This window comes from Podarcis vaucheri (assembly GCF_965113315.1).
Source record: "Podarcis vaucheri genome assembly, chromosome: 3".
NCBI classification, from domain to species: Eukaryota; Metazoa; Chordata; class Lepidosauria; order Squamata; family Lacertidae; genus Podarcis; species Podarcis vaucheri.
In genome coordinates, this window is record NC_138761.1 from 95,877,545 (window position 1) to 95,900,533 (window position 22,989).

General features: G+C 44.2%; 1 protein-coding gene across 2 annotated transcripts in view; it reads left to right on the forward strand.

The window, feature by feature from the left end:
• Positions 1–22,360, forward strand: part of LOC309529930 (uncharacterized protein) — a 66,587-nt gene extending 44,227 nt beyond the window's left edge. Inside the window, exons 3-4 of one of the 2 annotated variants that reach the window (XM_082218409.1) lie at positions 21,014–21,145; positions 21,471–22,360. In XM_082218409.1, the coding sequence (XP_082074535.1) occupies positions 21,014–21,145; positions 21,471–21,518 (180 nt within the window). In that variant the 3' untranslated portion in view covers positions 21,519–22,360. Of the gene's footprint in view, positions 1–21,013; positions 21,146–21,470 lie in introns of those variants that run through there. The other variant, XR_014218513.1, reaches the window with a different exon arrangement.
• Positions 22,361–22,989: the final 629 nt, after the last annotated feature.

Below are 22,989 nucleotides of genomic sequence, written 5' to 3' on the forward strand. Positions count from 1 at the left end.
AAGAATTCTGGGTAAACTAGTTTGCCCCTCAGAGTTACAATCCCCAGTACCCTTAAACTACCATTCCCAGAATTCTTTGAGGTATGTCATGTGCTTTAAATATGTGGTGTGTATACAGCCAGAATGCACATAATGTACAGTCATACCTCTTGTTACGTTCCCTTCATGTTGCGGATTTTCGGGTTGCAAACGCGGCATACCCGGATGTGTATACTTCCGGGTTTTGCTGCACGCGCAGAGGCATTCAGCGTACTTCGCACATGCACAGAAGCTCTCTATCGCGCTCCACGCTTGCACAGAAGTGCCACTCTAGTTGCAGACTTTTCGGGGTGCGAACAGCACCCCGGAACAGATTGTGTCCGCAACTAGAGGTACCACTGTATATTACAGTGGTACCTCGGGTTAAGAACTTAATTCATTCCGGAGGTCCGTTCTTAACCTGAAACTGTTCTTAACCTGAGGTACCACTTTAGCTAATGGGGCCTCCCGCTGCCACCGCGCCGCCAGAGCACGATTTCTGTTCTCATCCTGAGGTAAAGTTCTTAACCCGAGGTACTATTTCTGGGTTAGCGGACTCTGTAACCTGAAGCGTCTGTAACCTGAAGCGTCTGAAACCTGAGGTACCACTGTATTGTGTGCAGAAGGCCTGTCACTATATATTGTTCCTATGTTTTTAGTTGGTTATATATATATTCATTACATTATATGTATTTATCCGCATACATTTCTAGAAAGAATTTTAAGTCGGTTGCTGCATTTCTCACATAGGCTGAATTTCCTCCAGCTTCAGGGTTAGTTTCCTCATAACACTTTAAATCCAAAGTACTGGACCAAAAATATCACACATTAGCAGGCAGCACAAGTTCCTTTATGTATGCGCCTTAAGGTTTCTCTGATTTCATGGCATTTCATATGCAATTGGCCATGGCTAGTGGAGGGAATAATTATAACCCCAGAATAGACAAACCTGAAGCACTTTGTAGAACACAACTAGCATTTTAAAACCAAAGCTTTAGAATTACTGATTCAGTGTTTGCTAGCCAAATGAGAATTGACATCCAATCCTGAGCTGTCAGTATCATTCTTCAGGAAATAAACAAAATTAAAATGGACTCACTGTCTTAAGACTGGATTTTGTAACAAAGGCAGGTGCTGGTTGATAATTTGCCACCCAGGGTAGTTATCAGAATCGTAGAGTTGGAAGGGGTCTTGAGGGTCATCTAGTCCAACCCCCTGCTATGCAGGAATCTTTCACCCAGCGTGGGTTTCGAACCCCCAACCCTGGAGTTAAAGAGTGGGCAAAACTAGATAGATAGAGAGCTGCAGTCAGATATCCTGACATTTATGTTCTTCTTTAAAAACTACCGGGGAAAGGGATTGGAATCCGGGTAGTGGAATAGGGGGAGGGGATGTGCTTGGGGGGCGCTATTAGGGACAGGGCTTGTGTGAGTGACCCCACCCCTCTACAACCCTTTTACCCTCATGAGACGCTGGGGAAGTTAAGTTGATTACAAAAAAAGGTACTATCAACCAGAAAGTTCCAGTTCATCCCTCCCCAGCAAACTTGACGTAGCTGACGTTTCTGAATTTTTGTTTGGCATGAGCTGTGTGCCTCGAGATTTCAGTTTCTGAGGTTTGTAACCCCCAACTTTGTACTTGTTAACAATCTACTTCCCTTTTGCAGGGTTTGCTGTTGCCCCTCCGATAACAAAACAGCACTCCATGGTGGGATTTGTTGGTCGTGGTGAAATGGAATTTCATTTCCAAAGGGCTGATTGCAATCAGGGCAGCAAACGACCCAGCCTCGCATCCTCACCAATGTGGTGGCTTGGTCTTGTCATTGCCACGTGGTGAGCGAGGCTTTTGCAACAGCAACCTGACAGTTGCTGCTTACATCTGCAGAGGCAGTTTCAGTGTGGCTCCACCGGACGCCGCAATGCACGGGGTGCCAAAACAATACTGTAGAACGAAGCATGAGAGGCGGCAAAGGAGGCACCGAATTTTCGCGTCGCCCAGGCACCACTGAAATTTGAGAGCCTGAATGCCACCACTGAGGTCTGTAGAAGTTTTACTACAAAGCTCTGATTTCACATGTTAAGGTTCTTCGTGGGCCGTGAGAAATATAGGCAGGCGTTCGAAGCAAAATCTTGTTTTATTATAACAACTTTGGAGCAAACAAGTATTTAGAGGGAGACCTAGCCTGTGGAAACAAGTTGTCAGCAGAACCTGAGACAGAACTACTTCAGCTATTGATATGGTGAAACTAATAGGGAACCTGGACTGTATTTCTAAACATCACACGTGTAAACTTAACTGGGGAACATGAACCGAAGAGCACTTTGATGCCCGTGTTCCTACCGGTCAACCTCTCAAGAAGCTTCTGGTGGGCTACGTACTATGGGACAGGATGTTGGACTAGATGGGCTCTGATCCATCAGGGCTCTCCTTTTGTCCTTTTTACTGCTGAATAATGTACACCATTCACATGTCAGTTGCAGCCACGTGATATTATTGAGTATTTTGGTGGTGGATACCCCTGACAATTTATAGCAGCTGATGGAAAGTGTCATCATGAGCCCAAAGACCTACTGTTGGAGGATGGATGGTGGCTAACAGACTGGGGTTGAATCCTGACGAGACAAAAGTACTGTTTTGGGGGGACAGGGAGCGGGTTGGTGTGGGGGATTCCCTGGTCTTGAATGGGGTAACTGTGCCCCTGAAGGACCAGGTGCGCAGCCTGGGAGTCATTTTGGACTCACAGCTGTCCATGGAGGCGCAGGTTAATTCTGTGTCCAGGGCAGCTGTCTACCAGCTCCACCTGGTACGTAGGCTGAGACCCTACGTGCCCACGGACTGTCTCACCAGAGTGGTGCATGTTCTAGTTATCTCACGCTTGGACTACTGCAATGTGCTCTACGTGGGGCTACCTTTGAAGGTGACCCGGAAACTGCAATTAATCCAGAATGCGGCAGCTAGACTGGTGACTAGGAGTGGCCGCCGGGACCATAACACCGGTTCTGAGAGATCTGCATTGGCTCCCTGTACGTTTCCGAGCACAATTCAAAGTTTTGGTGCTGACCTTTAAAGCCCTAAACGGCCTTGGTCCTGTATACCTGAAGGAGCGTCTCCACCCCCATTGCTCAGCCCGGACACTCAGATCCAGCGCCGAGGGCCTTCTGGTGGTTCCCTCATTGCGAGAAGTAAAGTTACAGGGAACCAGAGAGAGGGCCTTCTCGGTAGTGGCGCCCACCCTGTGGAACGCCCTCCCTTCAGATGTGAAGGAAATAAGTAGCTATCCTACCTTCAAAAGACATCTGAAGGCAGCCCTGTTCAAGGAACCTTTTAACATTTAACGCTGTATTGTTTTTAATACTTGATTGGGAGCCGCCCAGAGTGGCTGGGGAAACTCAGTCAGATGGGCGGGGTATAAATAATATATTATTATTATTATTATTATTATTATTATTATTATTATTATTTATTATTTTATTATTACTGACTGGGGCTGATGCGAATTAAATTTCAGAACATCTGGAGGGCACAAGTTTGGCAAAGGCTACTTTGCTACTAATTGGACCACCTGCATTTTTATTTTTGCCTTTTAACGTTCCCTTTGCTGCCGCCTTTCTCTCCATTAGCACTTTGCCCCATCAAGCGGATATCCTATCTACAGGCCGGCAATTTCTGCTAATGAATACATAGCGCGTGATGGTTTTCCTCTGCTTTACCATGAAGCAATTACGAATGTCATCATTAGAAGATTAATTCAACAAACAAAAGCATCTCTAGCCGTGCCCTAGGCAGATGCTGGAAATTTACTCTCTTGGGAAACGTAAAGTTGATGTTCTCTGTGACGTGATGGTTGATATGAAAGAGCTGTCTATCTTCAGATAAGTATCTAATTAGGCAGAGCTGTTATTTGCCGACATCTCCCCCGAGGCCATGTTCGCAACCATGCAGCAAGGAGATAGTACTACTGACCGAAGGCTGGTTTGCGAGAATGTTCATGTGGACCCATGCTAGATGGTTGCACTTGAGTGCTGTAACATTTATGTTTGCTCCAAGAGGCCTTTTCAAGCCCAGCTATACCTTATGGAATGATTTGTAGGCGCTGCCATATTTGGCTTCCTTGTTTGCCTGGGTGGGAGGATGCAGAGATGTATATGTGTGTGTCTATGTAGAAATGCTTGACATTTGTGGTGCTGGAACACAGTCTTCAGTACAAAGGTAAACATCACATCCATTGCTCCACCCACTTTCGTTTCTAGCCCCGCCCACTGCTCCTAGCATGCAGTCCCTAGAAGATTCTCCAAGGAGGGAATGTGGGTCTCAGAAGTGCTATTTTTTTCTAGAAAAAAGAGGCGCCAGAACTCACCAAGAACGCCTCCCTTGTTCCCTTATAATGGCAGTGGCATCTACCTGAGAGGTGCCAGAACTGAGTTTCAGCGAGTTCTGACTGGGGGGGGCGGAGCCCTGGTTGGTGAAGAAAATTCCCACTCCCTTTATTAGAGTATGACTGCTGCTGCTCAGAGTCCTTCAAAGGTAAAAAAAAAAGTGGATATTAAGGGAATTATTGTAATATTTTGAAATGCAGTTTGATGATAAGGATTCATTCGATCTGGAAGCATGAGAAGTTAGCTAAAAAACAATAATAATTGATAATTAGGCACAACATTTGATTATTGGATAATTTGTATAATTTGGAATATATCATTAGGTTTGATTGGAAATTTTTAATATTAAAAAAAAAAGAAAATATTAAAAAATTCCAAATTTCTTTTTAAAAAAAGAGTGGATATAGGAAACAGCTCTTTACATTACCTTGCAAACAACCCTCTTCAAAAAAGAGAGAGCGAGAGAGAGAGCAGGGTGCTCACTTCTTCCTAGGGTGATTTCCCATTTCTCTCAAAAAAGGACTGAAAGCAGTATGTGACATGTGACTCTCACATACTATCAGCCAAGTCAGGGATAGTCTCAGGCCTGACTAAACATGACACCAATAACATTTTTTAAAACTTAAATTACCAGGTGTTGCAGGGGTAGTCAATAGCCCTGTGGCACATAAGGTAGGGAGGGTGGAGCTGTGATCTTTGTAAAAAAAAATCATTGCCACCATGCCACAGATAGCATGGAGGAGACCGCTGTGCCAGGACAGGGGGAATTTACAGTGGTACCTCGGGTTAAGTACTTAATTCATTCCGGAGGTCCGTTCTTAACCTGAAACTGTTCTTAACCTGAAGCACCACTTTAGCTAATGGGGCCTTCTGCTGCCGTCGCGCCGCCAGAGCATGATTTCTGTTCTCATCCTGAATCAAAGTTCTTAACCCATTATTATGGGTTAACCCACTATTTCTGGGTTAGCGGAGTCTGTGACCCAGGGTACCACTGTACTGATATCACAGTTAGGAAGGATAGCTTAGACCTTCCTGCTGAATATGCCGCTGTGCCAATGACTATTCGACCCCCACATCTGATAGTTAATTTAAAGAAAACACCCCCCATGTGGTTGCTAGTCAGGTCCAGTGCTTGAAACGAACTAGTTCATTTGAATGAAGTTCAAAAATCTCTGAACTACACCTGAAAATATTCTCCATAATTGCTGGGTGAGCTAAACACAAAAAAAAGTTCATTTGGGCGGCAGAATGTAGAATGGTTTCTAGTTTTCTAGTTCATCTTCAGGTTCATTCCCAACCCCCTTCCCCAAAGCAGGAGCCAGCTGCTGCCCCTCTCTTCAGGAAAAAGAAAGGTCACAGCCCAGGGGAGCCTCTTGCAAATCCTTCTAAGCCTTCTATCCCTTTGCAAAGATAATTTAACATTTTGAATGAGCATCCAGATTGAGTTACACCAGCCTGCCTGGTTTCTCCAGTCATCATTGCATGGTACATCCACTGGATTCAGAGCTTGAGGCTTTTTGCCCAGGCACCAGCAACAGCTGATTCATTTACGGCCGGCCAACATCACACCCCAACAATGTGACCTTGCTATAAAAGCAGAGGAGCGTTTGAATTCCACCTCAAAGCCGCTGTCATTCCAGGCTAGATTTATATAGCACAGACGACAGAGTCGGAAGGTCCTTCATACTAGGCGAAATTAGCTGTTTAGATATTGACTTCTTCATTGTTTTGTCAGATGCATTACTGCATTCTCCACCTACAGTCTCACTTTGCACTTTTAGACACTCATAGAAACAGCAACTGCTTTTTGTCAAGCATTTATATGAGTAAATGCCTTAGGCATTATTAGTAATAACTGCTGTGGTATTTGGGTAAGCTTGGATCAACAAACATAAGCAGTTAGTTCTTTCTAGTGTGCTCAGTCCTGTGCCATGAAGCTCTTGAGTTGGACATTCAGCCTGCACAGCAACTGCTTCATCTTACACAGTATTCAGTTCAGTTCTTCACATTTCCACTTAATGTTTACATTTTTAAAAAAAAAATATCCCCATGAAAATTCAACAGCATATTTTGGTGTGAATTTCTCCTTACATACGCATTTTCAAATGCACTTTTGTCCACTATAAATGCATCTTTGCAGAGCAATTCCCCCATGTATAATGCTTTTCTATATGTTGTTTTCACATAATAAATGTATTTTTATGCACACTTTGTCAAGGAGCTGTCAGGTGAGTACAGGTCATCCATAGGGCAGGAAGGAACTTAAGACACTGAATGCAATTAAGCTTTTATTCATAGAAAGTAAACAACGCAGCAGAGGTCCTCTTGCTCATCTTACCTCACTGAAGACCGTTGCTGGAACTGACCACTGGCCCCGCCTCCCCCCTCTAGCCTCTCACTCTGGATCCTTCCCAAGTAAACGTAGACTGTGGCAAGGGGCTGAACTCCTCTGGGCCTGTGTGGCCTGTTGCTCAGTAATGTGCAGGCCTCTCCTCGAGTGGGGTGTCAGGAGAGGAAGAGACCCAGCAGGACTAGGACTATCCAGCTGCCAGGCAGCAGGGGCAACCTCTTGACTCCTCTCTGCCTAAGTCCACACTCACACTGAGACTCTCAGCACCCAGTCCTGTTCTGGAAGGCCCTCCTTCTCCTGACCCCACTTGATCACTCAAACCACCTGCTTCTAGCACCTCCCAGCTCTTCCCTTCTGCAGACTAGTCCCCAGTCTCCCACCACCACTATCCAGGGTCTAAGTCATTATCATCTGTGTCATACCTGGGGGGTCTTCCTCATCCAGCTAGTCCCTGACACCCTAGTATATGCATTTTTGGTACATCTTGCTTGACTGGACCCAACTACATTGCAAAATTCAGCGAAGTGTAAATTTTGAAGGATGGCTGTGTTTCAGAAAGTGTGGATTTGGTAATAATAATAATAATAAACTTTATTTATATCCTGCCCTCCCCAGCCGAAGCTGGGCTCAGGGCGGCTGACAACAATGGTAAGTTCTCCTTGATTTTTTAAATGTATTTTTATTAAAGATTTTCTTGGTTTACAAAAGTATGTGCAATGTCTCTCTCTCTCTCTCTCTCTCTCTCTCTCTCTCTCTCTCTCCCCAAATAACATTTTCTATGGATCAGTTTCATTTGTTGAGACATTAGGAAGAAAAGGGAGAAAGAGGTGGGGTGGGAGAAAGGTAAGTGGGGGTGGGGTCGGGTGGGGATGTTTCTATTTTGCTTAATATATGTGGGTTTTTGTGTCAGCGTCGCTTGTGCAGGTTCTCTGCTATTCACCTGTGTTCCTTTGGTGGTGAGAGAGGTTGGGGTTAGCAAGTAAGTTCTCCTTTAAATGTGAAGTGAATCACATTGCTCCCCATCCCTAAGGGTTGCCAGTTCAATTTTGATCCCATAGGAAAACCTTCTCCCACGCAGAAAATTAGTGTGGCAGGGAAAAGGAAAACACATGAGCCCACCACCACCAGTTGAGGTGGTACAGTCCAGCAAGAACTACACCTAGGGATGGACTAAACATACAAGTAGCCAGGCAAGTCTATTCCATGCATATTTTTTTTCAGAAGGGTCCTTAAAATTCTGCACACTTTAAGGAGATTTAAGCTGATTTGAAGAACTTAAAGTGGCCTGTGAGCCACCAGGGATGGTACAGGGGGAAAGAAAGAAAGTGGCGCCTGTCAGATATTGGGAGCAGACCTCTTTTGCTCTGTACAGTTACCCAGGAAGGGGTTGCATTTTGTTATGTACTGAAGTTCTCAGCCTGGGCCAGCAGGGGGATACTGTAGATAGTTATGCAAATGAAGGATCGAAAAGTGACGTTCAGTGATTGGATAGTTTTAGAATGTTGCAACAGTTACAATTGTTCTGTAGCTCTATATAAGCAGGCTGACTGAGCTCCTCAGTTAGTTCTGTTCCAGCTTACAAAACAAAGAGCTGCTTTGGAGAAATCGCTGTGTCGTCTGCTATGTCAACCCACAACTTAACACATTTCATAACACACTGCTGCTTCCAGGTGCTTTGGAGTCACTTTCCAGTTGCTGCAAGCCAAGCCTCCGTTGTTTAAAGGAAAGAAGGAATCTGGGAAGCCTTTGGACCCCCTCACGTAAATGTAAATCGTGACAAACTATGCTCCAATCTAATCCACATGTCTATATTCTTATCTGAGCATGATCCAGCAGGTGCCAAATGGGGAGGGTTGCTCCAAATTGCATGGCAAACCAGAATCCTACCTTATTTCCAACTAAACCATGTAATCCTGCTGATCATGTAGCTTAAAAAATAAGCATAATCAATGGCACTTTTAAATAAATGCTTTCAGAATAAAAGGCAACAGACATTTAAAATCTTCTTCCCATTCGTTAGCAAGGGTATAATTATTACACAGAGGCAGCATCTGTTAGGCCATGAAAACAAGTACTGAAGACTGTATTGCTGAAAACTGTTGAGAAATAAAACACTATAATCAGCGACCTTGAAACACATTGCTCTCTCTCTCCCTTTCATTTTGAAGGGGGTTGTTTCAAATACGGTTCAGTTTCATTAGGACATGGCATAGGTAAGAGAAAACGATCAACAGCGGTTGTGCGTTAGCGATGCTTCCAAACTAAGTTCTTAGCAGTGGAATGCTTTTCTAGCTTCTCCTTCTCTTTCTTCTTTTAATATCTTAGGGAAACGCCGCCTCATAAATGAAACAATGTTTTTTAGTGTTATAAAATCCCATCTGGTCATTGCTGCTTCAGCAACATTAGGGTGTTTCACCTAATTGAACACTTCTAATCCAATCTTCAGTATTAGCAAAATGCTGCTTAAACCGAAGTGTTACAGTGCTATCACACTATAATGCTAATTTTAAAAAAAGATATGAGAAAACACCTTTCCAGTCACTGCCATTCTAGGACTCTGTCACTCCCCCTAATTAAACACTTCCAGTCTACATCCTGATCCAATACAGATGTTAAGCATTTTACTTATGTCAAAGGCATTATGACATGGGTGACATAGGTGTGCGATCATTCTTAAACAAATATGTGCTTAGCACTTAATAAATCTTTTTCTTTTAAAGGGTTACTCATACATTCCCCACCCCAGTGGCTACTCAGGTGGATTAAACACATTCCTCACTCACGTCTGCTAATGCTGTGAACCCCTCCATTGTAGGCTCAGATTATATATGTGTGTGTGTGTAAATAAACCATATATCATAAAGATATATGTGCCTCATTCCAAAAGGAAACACAAACTCTGGGTAGACGTCTGGAACCCCTGGAATCTCGCACCACTCAGAGATTGGGGTGGTGTACGACAATATGTAGTGAATGTGGCCTGAGTGACTTTGCCCCTGCCACTCCCTCTAAACCTGGAAAAACAGATTAGTTGATAATCCCTGTGTGTGTAGATACTGTCCTTAAGCTCCCTTGTGGTATGGTGAGTTATAAATATGAGCAAGTCAGGACATACTGTATTGATGAAGTCACTTTTAAGATGGATCCAACTTATATTGCAAATGATTAATAGTGGTGTAATTTAATACTGAAGAGGAAATGCCCATTTTCAGCAGCTGCAAGTTTCTTGGATCTGTTCCAGCTTGCAAACCAAAGCTTTCGGGGAAGAACAGAATTGTTGGCAAGGAGGATGCAAATATTTCAAGTTCGTAGGGTTCTGCATAGTGTTCAAGTGCTGTTTCCATATCTGTGGAGGCCAATATCATTTCATTTTAGTGGGCATTCCAGCTGCCATGCCCAAGCCAAATATGCGTAGCAGAAAATAAGGAGTAGCACCTCCTACACTGCTGAAGTTTTTGCCTCCCACAAACTTTAACAATTTAAGGGGGAATTCCTTTTTTGGGCTGCAGTGGAAGTAGACAACCGTCCGTGTATCTATTATCTTCTAGATTAGCTCCACTGATGCTAAACAACAGTAATTACTTCAAATATTGCAGCCTAAGGCACAAACATCATTTAGTTCAGCGTGGCTTGTGCTGTGAGAGCGCTATGAAGTAATCTGTCATGGAAACAGTGTAATTTCAGTTCAGTTCCAAATGGAACGGTGCAACTCTGGAGAGAAGACTAAAAGTAAGTTTCTTTTAAAAAAAACATTTAGCAAAAGCTGATTTCAGTGTAGGCATGCCCAATCAACATTTATGTTATGAGGAATGTTCTGGGTAATAAAGAGCACCCATTACATATTATGCGGCAGCGCTGGTGTGTAAATGACAGGCAGATGTTTGAAATAAGGGGTGGAAGCTAAAGTTGAAAAAAGTGAAACATTATGACCGTTGTTCTGCAATGCTTCCTCACTGTTCCTGCATTATTGCATCCATCCTTTTACGCCACCTGTTCTGCTTTCTGTGCTTTCGTCATCCCAAATCCGCCCTCCCCTCCCCAAGTGTAAGGTTAGTTGCATGATGATGCCATGTTGCCATGCTTTACATTTTGCACCTCTAAAATGTTTATGCTCAGGCTGGGGTTCCTGTGCTATCCTGTTGCTTATTTCCACACGCAAAACTTAAAAGAAATGCCTGTGTCATCAGGAAGAACGTGGAAGTGATTACATCACAAAGAACCAGGTAACAATGGGGGTGGGGATGTTACACATCTACGAACATATTGGCAATGCTGGAGGACAGACTGCTTCTGGTGTGATCCCTTGGGGCACATTTCCCTGAAAGCCAGAAGGTGTCCGCTCAACTGCCAATGCTTCTGCCATGTAGATGTTCTTTTTCTGTCACCATTAAAAAAATAGTAGAAAATGCAAAACCCAAAGAGTACCCAAAGTGAACTCCAAAACAAAAGAGGATATGTCTCAATATGCTGGAAAAAATGGCTTTTATTTTCTAAACAGCCCAACACATGTTGAGCAAATTATTGTTTAAAGGCCTTCTTCAGGGGATAAAAGGTAAAGGTACCCCTGCCCGAGTGGGCCAGTCTTGACAGACTCTGGGGTTTGTGCGCCCATCTCACTCAAGAGGCCGGGGGCCAGCGCTGTCCGGAGACACTTCCGGGTCACGTGGCCAGCGTGACAAAGCTGCATCTGGCGAGCCAGCGCAGCACACGGAACGCCGTTTACCTTCCCGCTGGTAAGCGGTACCTATTTACTTGCACCCGGGGGTGCTTTCGAACTGCTAGGTTGGCAGGCGCTGGGACCGAGCAGCGGGAGCGCACCCCGCCGCGGGGATTCGAACCGCCGACCTTTCGATCGGCAAGCCCTAGGCGCTGAGGCTTTTAACCACAGCGCCACCCGCGTCCCTCTTCAGGGGATAGACTGGGGGGAAAACAGCCTTCAGAGATCTCTATAGGATTTATCCCTCGTTCTCATTAATTGGTAACTAGTCAAAACACCTTGGACCATTTTGAAAATAAAATCTATGACTTTGCTGCACTAATGTGTACATACATAGCATTGGTGGAAACAGCTGTTTGTGTTCCAGTCCTTACTTTTCATTAGGCAAAAGCTCCTCAGTTTATTTTAAAAGAAGATTCGTAGTTTTAAATATCCTCTGTCGGTTGGTATTGGGAATCTAACAACAGGTGGGATGGGGAGCAACCATCATGAAATGGAATGTGTGGACAATTTTATAATAGAGCTGATAGTAAGCTTTTCATACATAAACCTGGGACAAATCTAATGTTGGTTCCTTGCAAACCCTGGTTTGCAGATTGTGAGCCAACCTTGGAAGTGTTTGTTCTCTTTCCCTCTCTCCATCCTTGCTGTGCATTATGGTTTCATATTACAAATGTACTGCCAAAACCCATGGTTAGTGCAAACCATGATTTTCTCATGAATCCGATTCGAAACCATGGTTTAATCTGAATTTGCAAACCATGATTCAAAGGGAATCTCATTTCCATGAACCATACTTTTGCTGCTGCACATTTACTGTGAAATCATGGCTAGTGGCGAGAAGAAAAACAATGGGAAATTGCTCTGGAGAAAAGGGGAAACCGGAATAAGAAGTTATTCCAGCAAGTGATCCCTGATGTGCAAGTCTGCAGGGAGCCAGTGTGATGCCTGCAATCTACTGTGTATTAGATTTTGATTTTTTTCCCCTCAAAAGGACCTTATAAAACCTTTATTTTGCCATCCCCAGAATTCTCATCTCTTTATAGGCTGCTAGGCTCCTGCTTTGCCATCATATTTATATAGCTAATGAAGGTTAAAAGAGCCAGCTGGATACATTAATTTGACAGTAATTACTGATAACCTTGCGATCAGTTCACAGGAGAGCCGTATGAATCAGCCAGGAAAAAAACAAAACATTGTCCTAAATAGCAAGATTATATTTTTCAGAGGAAAAGTGTTTCAGATATGGTTGTCTTCCCTCATCTCCTGCCTCAGTCTAACAGCTTTCTTTGACTCTTGAGCTGGGGAAAAACCCAGCACGTGGCCAGTCTATGATGTATATGTACATGTAAACATCAGAAATATGGAATATTTCTCAGGTATAGTTACTAGTGAGGTCCTCAATAACTATTCTATTTACATCTCTTGGGCAGGAAAATGTTGCCCAACTTACGGAACTCACTGCCACAAAATGTGTTGGTGGCTTCTGTTAGTTGGCTTTAAAAAGGGGGGGGGGTCAAAGAAATTTAGAGAGGTTAGTTCTGTCAGCAGCTATTAGACACCAGAGTTAAATACAACTTCAATTTCCTGAAGCAGTATACCTTAAAAGGCCAGGTATTGAGGATAGGGGGTAGGGTGCTGTACACATAGAGGCCTGTAGCTTAGTGGTACAGCACATCATGCATGTAAAAGATTCAGGTAGGGTTTGGAGAGGCCCCCTGTGTGAAACCCTGGAGGGTCCTGTCTATTCCGTTTAGAGACGATACTGAGCTTGATGGGTTAAATACTGGATTGTATTTAATGTGCATAGGCGGGTCGGATCAGAACCATACTGTGCAAACAGGGTGAATTTAGCCCTTTCCCCCTTGCTGTGGTCAGAGTGAAGATTACTGCACTCCCAAAGGAATTTGCCTATGGAGGGAAACTCCTGGTTGGGCCTCCCGTGGGACAATGGACTAAAAAGCACATTTGATATAATTATGCATTATGTCTGGGTTGGTCCCAAGGAAGGCGATGGTACAAACTCAGAATTCCACAGTTGCATTCCATTAAGATAGTTGGGTATCAGTCAACAGTTGAGGACCACAAACCTACATTCTCCCTTGGGATCTAGGATGTTCTGAATCCAGCTGACATTTAGAGTTAAGTCCCTTTTTATTTAAATGCCATACCTTACAAGCTGAATTTAATCATGCAGTCAAAGTCAGGAGGCAAGCTATTATGAAAGCATGCGCCGAATAAAAATATAGAGATAGGCTTTCGTTAGACGTGTTTTTATAACGAAGGATTCTACTTGAGCAATTGACTCACATTACAAGCGGGAGATTATGCCATTGTAATGCCAGTGGAACATATTGTATTCAATATGGAGCCTTCAGCGACCTGTGGGCTGATGGGAGTTGTAGTCCAAAAACTTTGGGGGCACCAGATTGATGAAAGCTGCTATATGTGTTCGATTCATGAAGGGAGGAGGAAACGCACAACGTAGATAATCAGAAAATGGGGGGGAAATGACAGGCAGTTGTAATGTCAAAGAGTTTTGAAACAGACTTGTTTTTTCTTACCTGTAATCAGCTGGCTTTTATTTTTAGAAAGTGGGGAAATAAATGCCTCTCATTTTCTTGGTGTAATTTCCAGAGGTCGGGGGAAGGCAACCTTTCTGTTAAAGTGCATCGCACTCTTCTGAAATTATCCTCCCTCTGGCTTATGTGAGGAACAGAGTGTAGCCTTTGATTCACCAAGGGAGGGTCAAACAAGCCATTAGCTGCTTCTAACCCTGCTGAACTGCAGATGGCCCTCAGAGCTGTTACAGTGATGAACAGAATCAGCTCCCCTCATCAGGAGGGCAGCTTGATATCAGGAGAAAACAGACCCAGCTATTGCACCATTGTCAATTCTGCCAATGTTATCCAAAGCCTGTTTATACGAAAGGTCTTTCTCCCCAGGCGGTGAATAACACAAGGTTCATTTCAAGCAATTCATTTCACTTTCTTGGTGATTGCAGAGATTTATTTTTCATAACAAAAATATGAGATAAATGTGTCTTGGCACTTAAAATCAAAAGATAAATTTTAAAATAATCCTCCTACTCTTGAGTATGTCACATGATCCTTTTTGATTTTAGGCTATAGCACTTGCACAACATTAATTTAACAGTTCTCTTTCCAAGTTTTTGGTTTTTTTTAGACCTGATTGTGGTGACTTTTTTGCGGGTGGGGATAAAATTTAGTTTCAGCCTTTCTGATGCGGACATGCAAGTTGCTATTAAGGATTTTTAGGACTGAGGGCTCCCATGCCTTTTAAACTTTATTTGAAGGTTCAGCTAGTGAGCAATTCCCCCTTGAATAGCCACTCTTTGAATTGCCCCATGTCAGTTTCTTTTTCTGGCGTGTGTGTGTGTGTGTTTTATTATCACACATTTCTGTTGTAATAAATTTCCTCTCATGGAATTTTTATTTTCTTTCTAAATTGCAAAATGGAGCAATCCTCCCCAATAAAAGATAAGGAAATTAGAAGGAAAAGAGACAATGTTTTAGAGTATAAAAACAGTAGAAGAGCCCTGCTCTATGAGCTGAGAGCAAAGGCTTATCCAGTCCAGTACAGTGATACCTCAGGTTAAGTACTTAATTTGTTCCGGAGGTCCGTTCTTAACCTGAAACTGTTCTTAACCTGAAGCACCACTTTAGCTAATGGGACCTGTGTGCACCTTGGGATGCTTCGTTGAGGAAATGTTAAGAGCAGAAGTTGGCCCTGGTGGGTCACCATACATGGCTGGTTTGGTTAGAATTATTAAATTTACACTCTCCATTATCATTTTCCACCCAAAAAAGTTCTGAAGTGATCAACAGAGGCAAAGAGAGAGAGCATGTACTGTGGTGGATTGTAAACTTTCTAAACCCGCTGTGCATATTTTACTAGAGATAGCTTCTTAAATTTGGTAGCTTTCTACCAGAGACAACTACGGTATGTTGACGACTAGGATCACGGTCTACTCTGTACCATCCAACCCCTATATAAAGGCAAGCTATTACAAACGTACTTGGTGATTTAAAAAATAAATAAGAAGGATGGCATATTCTGCATGGCTCGGTGGGTACCAGGCAATCAAACTATTTATAGTATTATATAAATTAACATATTTATATCCTTAAAAAAAAAAAAGCCAGGCATACAACAACCCTGTGAATTAATTAATTCATTATATTTATTTATAAGGTTTCTAGGCCCCTTTATAGGACAGTGTCCCAACAGCACAGTCCACTCTCTTGTCTCCAATGAGCGGTGCAGGAGATTCCAGGGTCTTGGCATTTAACCCGGGTTTGTGTTTCCTTCAGGAATGAGGCATAACAAAGACTATAGTGTCTGTATGATGTATGGTTTATTTGAACATATATACAACCTGAGCCTACTTATGGAGGGGCTCACAGCAGCAGCAGCCCAGAAGGTGCCAGCTGATTATCATCTGCCCATTCCTACTCAGAGCAATATTTTTCTGGAGAGCAATAGTGCCTAGAGAAACTTCATCCTAAAACAGTGTTTTCAGACTCTCTGCCTTCCTTCAGGGAATCCTTTCCACATCTATGACGCTGACAAGAATACCACTTCAGCTCTATAAGGGAGCTGCTCCATGATGCAGAGAACTCTGGACATGTTTAGGCCATAAACCCTTTCCTGTATTGCAGAGGTTTTTTTTTTCAATTTTGGGTCAGTCGTATCATCCATGACCATTGGGCTAAGCTGTCTGGGAATGAGGGGGTTTGTCATCTAATGATATCTGAGGTCCCAGAGTGGAAGAATGCTGACACTTGTAGGATATATTAGGGAGGGAGAGGGACAGCATACCGAAGACAGCCAACTCCAAAGTTAGTCAGGGCATGGATACCAATAGCACATTGCTCTTGGGGAGGCTTTTGCAAAAAGGGGGGGGGAGCAGTTAAAATAACCACATTTCACACAATCAGGAATATGTCATAGAATCATAGAATCATAGAGTTGGAAGAGACCACAAGGGCCATCGAGTCCAACCCTCTGTCAAGAAAGAACCATTAAATGCCTTTTCATTTTCTATCCTCTGACGTACAGCTGGCCTGAATTCTGTATTTCTGAATTGCATGCTGCTATTTAATTTTATTTTATTTTTAAGTTGAAGGACTGTGCGTATCACAGTGATACCTCAGGTTAAGTACTTAATTTGTTCTGGAGGTCCGTTCTTAACCTGAAACTGTTCTTAACCGGAAGCACCACTTTAGCTAATGGAGCCTCCTGCTGCCACTGCGCCGCCGCTACACAATTTCTGTTCTCATCCTGAAGCAAAGTTCTTAATCCGAGGTAATATTTCTTGGTTAGCAGAGTCTGTAACCTGAAGCATACGTAACCTGAAGCGTATGTAACCCGAGGTACCACTGTATCTGTTTGGCACAATGTACACACCAAGGACTTTCCCTTTCAGATCTTTAAAAACAAAACATCACCTAAACCATTCCTGATATCTCAGCTGATTTCACATTTACTATATGTATTTCCTTTTCTACTTCAGATTTTGTTGCAGAGGAACATGTCACTGTGTGTTACCTAGAGAATTTTTACAGGCACCTAACTTGTTGGTAATAGTTAAATAAATGGGATTTAAAAGTATACATTACAGTGGTGCCCCGCAAGACGAATACCTCGCAAGACAGAAAACTCGCTAGACGAAAGAGTTTTCTGTTTTGGAGGTGCTTCGCAAAACGAATTTCCTATGGGCTTGCTTCGCAAGACGACAATGTCTTGCGAGTTCCTGCTGGGTTTTTTTCCTCCCCCCTTTTTCTAAGCCACTAAACCGCTTATCAGCTGATCCAATCAGCAGATAAGCTGCTAAAAGCCGCTAATAGCGCTAATCCGCTAATCTGTCAATGGGCTTGCTTCGCAAGACGAAAAAACAGCTAGACGAAGAGAATCACAGAACGGATTCTTTTCGTCTTGCGAGGCACCACTGTACTGTACTTTGAAATATTGCTAGCCTGGCTTTCCACTAATGGGTCTTGAAAGGTGGTTAATGAAATAATTATTATGGGGGAACTTTAGAAAATACTTCTGTCACCTCTGCCACCCAAAGACTTTGCACAAAAATGAGCTGAGGGCTTTGTCAGGCAACTGCCAAAGGAGAGTTAAGTGTTTATTGGAAATAAACATCCCTTTCACAGTTTCCTCTGTTGCAAATAGGGCTCATATGTTGTTTGCTATCTGAGCAGATTGCACTGTATTGGAAGCATATAGGAGTTTTGATTCCTGTCCTTTACAGTTCAATACAGCATATCTATTTTCGCTTCACTTAATGGGTTTGAATGAGGTTCACCATTTCTCAGGGGGGAAGTAGAAGGTTTTTTTCTTCTTCAGCAAACACTACATGATTCGAGAACATATAAGCAGAATAATTTGTTGCAAAATAAGAAGGTCTTAGGTCTCAAGGCAAAGATCAGTTCAGCATACCCAACAGAAGTCAGTCTTTTTGCAGAGTGGTAGATGCACTCTGGGCTTTTCCATGGTATTTTTAAAGCATGAAGAGTATCTTTGGAAAAATACAGCACCATTTGCACACACAAAAGCAGTACACTGCCAAGGAGAGGGGTAAGCTAGAATCCATCTCCCTGATGTGCTAGTTTTCTATATGCAAGGATTCCTTTTTATTTTTTGGTATGGAAGGTGTATGCAGTCAGGTGTAATCCAAACCCATTTATGCTGCCTCAGTGAGAGCTAGGCCTCAGTTGGAGAGCATTTCTTTCAATACTGAATGTGCTAAAATAAAAATCAGTTCAGTTCCTGTGCGTTTGTGTTGGCCTTAAGCCATGACAAAACTCAAGAATACAAAAATATATTCAACTACCTCAGCTGCAAGCAGTGGCGTAGCGTGGGGAGTGCCAGGGGTGCCAGCCGCACCGGGTGCAACTTCTGGGGGGGCGCGCTCGCTGCCTCCGGAGTCGCCGAAGAGCCTCGGGCGCAGGCTGTAGCTGGCAGCGGCTCTCAGCGCTCGCCGCGGTCCCCGCGCGTCAGGGCCACGGAGGGCGCGCCAGGCAGCCCCTCCTCACCGACGGGCAGCATTCGCCTGCGGGGCTCGGCCAGCGCGCTGGGCTGGCCGCGTGGAGTCGCCGAGGAGCCGCCGCCACCTGCCATACCGCCCTGGCTGCTTCAACCGCATCCGACAGCCGGCTCGAGGCTCCTTCCGGCCAGGTCTCCCGACGGGGCGCTGCAGGCGGAGGCTCCGGCACCAAGCGCCACGCCGCCCAGGCTCGGGTCGCTGTCTGGACGCGCGCAGCCCGCCAAATGCGCCACCGGTGGCGAAGGAAGCGCCCAGCTGGAGCCACCTGCGCTCTAGTGCCTGCGTGCCAAGACCGCCCACCCGCCCCGACGGGGCCCCCCCACCCGTGCCGGAGGCCGGCCGACGCACTGGCCCCAGAGCTGCCCCCTCCCCGCGCCAGAAAGAAGCCCCCTCCCCGCGCCAGAAAGAAGCCGCGTCGGGACTAGCCGGGCCGGGGAGGGAGACCGAGAAGGCTGCGCCGCGACGCCCAAAGACGCGCGTCTTGGCGTATTAATGACCATGGTTAGGTGTTAGGGGGCACAAATTACTTGCCTTGCCCCGGGTTGGGGGCGCAAATTACTTGCCTTGCCCCGGGTGCTGATAACCCACGCTACGCCGCTGTCTGCAAGGTATATGGAATTGCAAAATCACGCAAGTTTCGGAAGGTGCAGAAGTGCCTTTCAATGTGAACTGAATCGTATTTCTTATACTTCCCTAGTAACGGCTTGAACAGGGGGGAAGAGGGTGACTGCTATGGGTAGGGCGAGGTGTAATAACACTCAGTGCGACCCAGTTGAGGCAACTTTGTGATTACAAAACCCAGATATTAATTCATAAACATGAGGACAAAGCTATAAGGCCCATAACGAATAGGGTGTGCTAACTAGTTTGCCCCAGTAGTACCAGTGCCTCTCCTTGGAATCTATAATACGATAAGTAATTTTCCCAGTTAGCCTTCAGATGATTTGAAGAACGTCTAATAATGGATTCCCCCCCCCCCAAGTGCTGAAGATGTTCCCCTTGGAGACAGACTGCTAATTAGCCCCCTATTTTTACTCTGGCTGAAAGTTAAAAATTGCTTTGCCCTTTCCGTTAGCATTTTATCTTATCTTCTTTTCTCTTCTTTTTACTTTTCACTCCCTGCTTTTCCAGCTTTCTGGATCCAGAACTATAGCTTCCTTCAGTTGCAAATGAATAACGGCAGATCCTCCTTCACAGTGGAGCAGTTTAATTGACGTCAACACTTTGGTCAAATCCACATCATACATTTAAAGCACTTTTATGTTACACCACTTTGACAATCATGACTCCCCCACCAAAAAAAATAAATAAATCCTGGGAATTGTAGTTTGTTGAGGTTGCTGGAAACTATAGCTCTGTGAGGAGGTCTCCTAACAACTCCTGGCAGCCTTCACAAACAGTTCCCAGGATTCTTTGGGGGAAGCCAGGATTGTAAACGTGGTATTGGAGTGCTTTGAATTTATGGTATGAATATGACCACAGTGTTCATGACTAAAGACTCAGTCCATCTCCTCTCCTGTGCAAATAATTCGTCACTGAAATGGCTGGGATTTGCACTTGCAGACCTTAGAAGGGACATAATCATAGAACTGTAGAGTTGGAAAGGACCACGAGGGTCCAAGCCCTTGCAATGGTTTGGCCCAACATGGGGCTAGAACTCCTGACCCTGAGATTACAAGTCCCAGGCTCTGCCAACTGAGCTATCCCAGAAGTCTGCAGAATGTCAGAAGGTTTATCCATAATATGTTTCTCCATACATTTGTCAGGGCTGGTATAGTCCTCACATGGTGGAGAAGTGGCCTTGGTACCCTCTTCCCATCAGCCATTTGACAAATGTCTACTAGGAATTGAGTATTCCACCATGAGCAGCTAGTTGCATGGTAGAGTTGGCAGAAAGCTGGTCCTCAAAAAAAGGGGGGGGAGTGGAAAGATTGCACAAATAGAATGGTAACAGCGATGTTGCCGTTCTCTCCAGCTCTCGTTTTGGTAGCTGAGTTTTATTATCTAGGGACAACCAACATGGTGCCCTCCATTTATTGTTGCGCTCCAATTTAAGGTTGCCAGATTTTTTTCAATGCATCCAGGGACACTTTTCAACTTCAGTATAGAAATGATAGGATTTTGTCAGGGGACTGATTTGTAAATCCGGGGACTGTCCCCAGGAAACGGGGATGTCTGGTAACCTTACTCCAATTCCCATAAATCCCAGCTCACTCAGAGCAGATCTCCCCCAGGGAGCATATTCCCCAAAGGCCTGGGGGGACTGGAGGGACATCGCTATGCCTGACAACAAATCCTAATTATTGGATTCTTTTGCCCCATCTTTTTGTGCCTGCCAAACAGCCGTGTCATGCTTATAATATTTTATTCTCTTGTTGATTATGCTGTTTTAAATGTGCATTTTATATTTGGCTTCACTTAGCAATGTTTTCTTTTGAAATGTTTAAGATTTTGTTTTTATTTTTTGTTAACTGCAGCCCATTGGAAGCCGCAGAAGCCATGTCAGACGTTTGGGTGCCAAAGAACATTTGCAAACCGTAACACTCACTTCCGGGTTTGTGGCATTCAGGAGCCAAAACGTTCGACTTGCAAGACGTTCAGGATCCAAGGTACGACTGTATCATACTGATGGCTGTATCATGGGCAAGGGCTGTGGTTCAGTGGTAGAGCATCTGCTTTGCATCCATGAAATGTACTCGGAGTGGCAAGTGGATTTCATGCTCTTTATTCAGCTCATAGTGGTGAGGAGAAATGGAAGTTTCCCCAGAATGTCTGCTTTATATACATTATTTACACAATGGGCCCCACGTGATTGGCTAATTCCGGGATTCTCCTGTAGGCCAATCAGGTTGCGGATTCCCTTCCACCTGGAGCTGGATTGGGTAGCTCCTGAGGACCAATCAGACTGCTGCATTCTGGATCCTATTGTTCTAGGACCAATCAGATGGCTGCATTTTGGATCCTATTCAACTCAGTACATAACAATGCAGAAGATGCCAGGTTCAACCCCTGACATTTCTGGGAAGGTACGGGAATATTCCTTCTTGGAAAATCTGGAAAGCTGCTGCCAATCAATGTAGACAATACTCAGCTAGGTGGACCCAATGGTGTGACCCTGATACAAGGCAGCTTTCTATGTTACCAAACAGACCAGGAATTAGGGTTGAAGAGATAAGCCCATGAGCACGGCTGTATTCCGAAACTTCACTCCTGAGACCTGGCCATAATTTACCAAAATGTTGACTAAATGGTATGTTTGCAGTGTGGGTGATGCTTTGTAGTGCCATAAATGCCCTCAACAAGACTGAAGTGAGGCTGGTTCCCGCAAAAAGAATGTTCTGGGAAATTCAGACTCAAAGCATTTGTTTAGAGGTCGTCTGAGGGGATTTCTGCCCTCTTACAAGTCCCAAAGGTACAATTTAGTGCCATTTGCAAGACTCTGTTCTTGGCACCTTTCCGCCTAAGGGAATTGTGAGAACTTCACAGTCTATGTGGAAGCAATTGTTTCTCAGGTGGCTAGAGAAAGGTTAGAATTTGTTTAAAGCCACATCAGAGGATGGCATTTTAGCCAAAGAGAAAAGGACAGACCGTCCCTCTAAACTAAGCATCAAGAGCCTTAAAGGTTCACAAAAGCAGCTTTCGTTCACAACCCACTGCAGTTTTTAAAGAGAAATGAACAAGTCTGGATCTGGGATATTGTTGTAATAAGGAAGTGTTAAATACAGTCATTACAGCTATGCAGAACTGCTTATTCAAAGTAAGTTATATAATACTTATCCGGAATTATTCACAAAGGGGCATTTACTGAGCTTTTGGTAATATGTATTTTTTTAAAAAAATAAAAATATAATAATCTAATCAATCATTTAAGTGATGAAGCCATTAAAAGCCACATGGTTGATCAACCATCATGTCCTAATCTTAATTCTACTGCTTTGCAAAACACTTCCCCAAAATACTCTCAACAGCAACTTGCCACATTCAGTTTTAAGAAGTGCAATCCTTATAACTACTTACCTAGGAGTAAGGCCTGTGAAATTTATTGGGATTTACTTCTGAGTAGACGTGTCAGGGATGCAGGTGGCACTGTGGGTTAAACCACAGAGCCTAGGACTTACCGATCAGAAGGTGGTGAGCTCCCGTTGCTCGGTCCCTGCTCCTGCCAACCTAGCAGTTCGAAAGCACGTCAAAGTGCAAGTAGATAAATAGGTACCGCTCCGGCGGGAAGGTAAACGGCGTTTCTGTGCGCTGCTCTGGTTCACTTAGTCATGCTGGCCACATGACCTGGAAGCTGTACGCCGGCTCCCTCAGCCAATAAAGCGAGATGAGCGCCGCAACCCCAGAGTCGGCCATGACTGGACCCTTTACCTTAGACATGTCTAGGATTGTTCTGTATAGCTTACTTTTCATTCCCGTGGATAACTATCTAATGAAACAAGACTTGTCCCTTTTT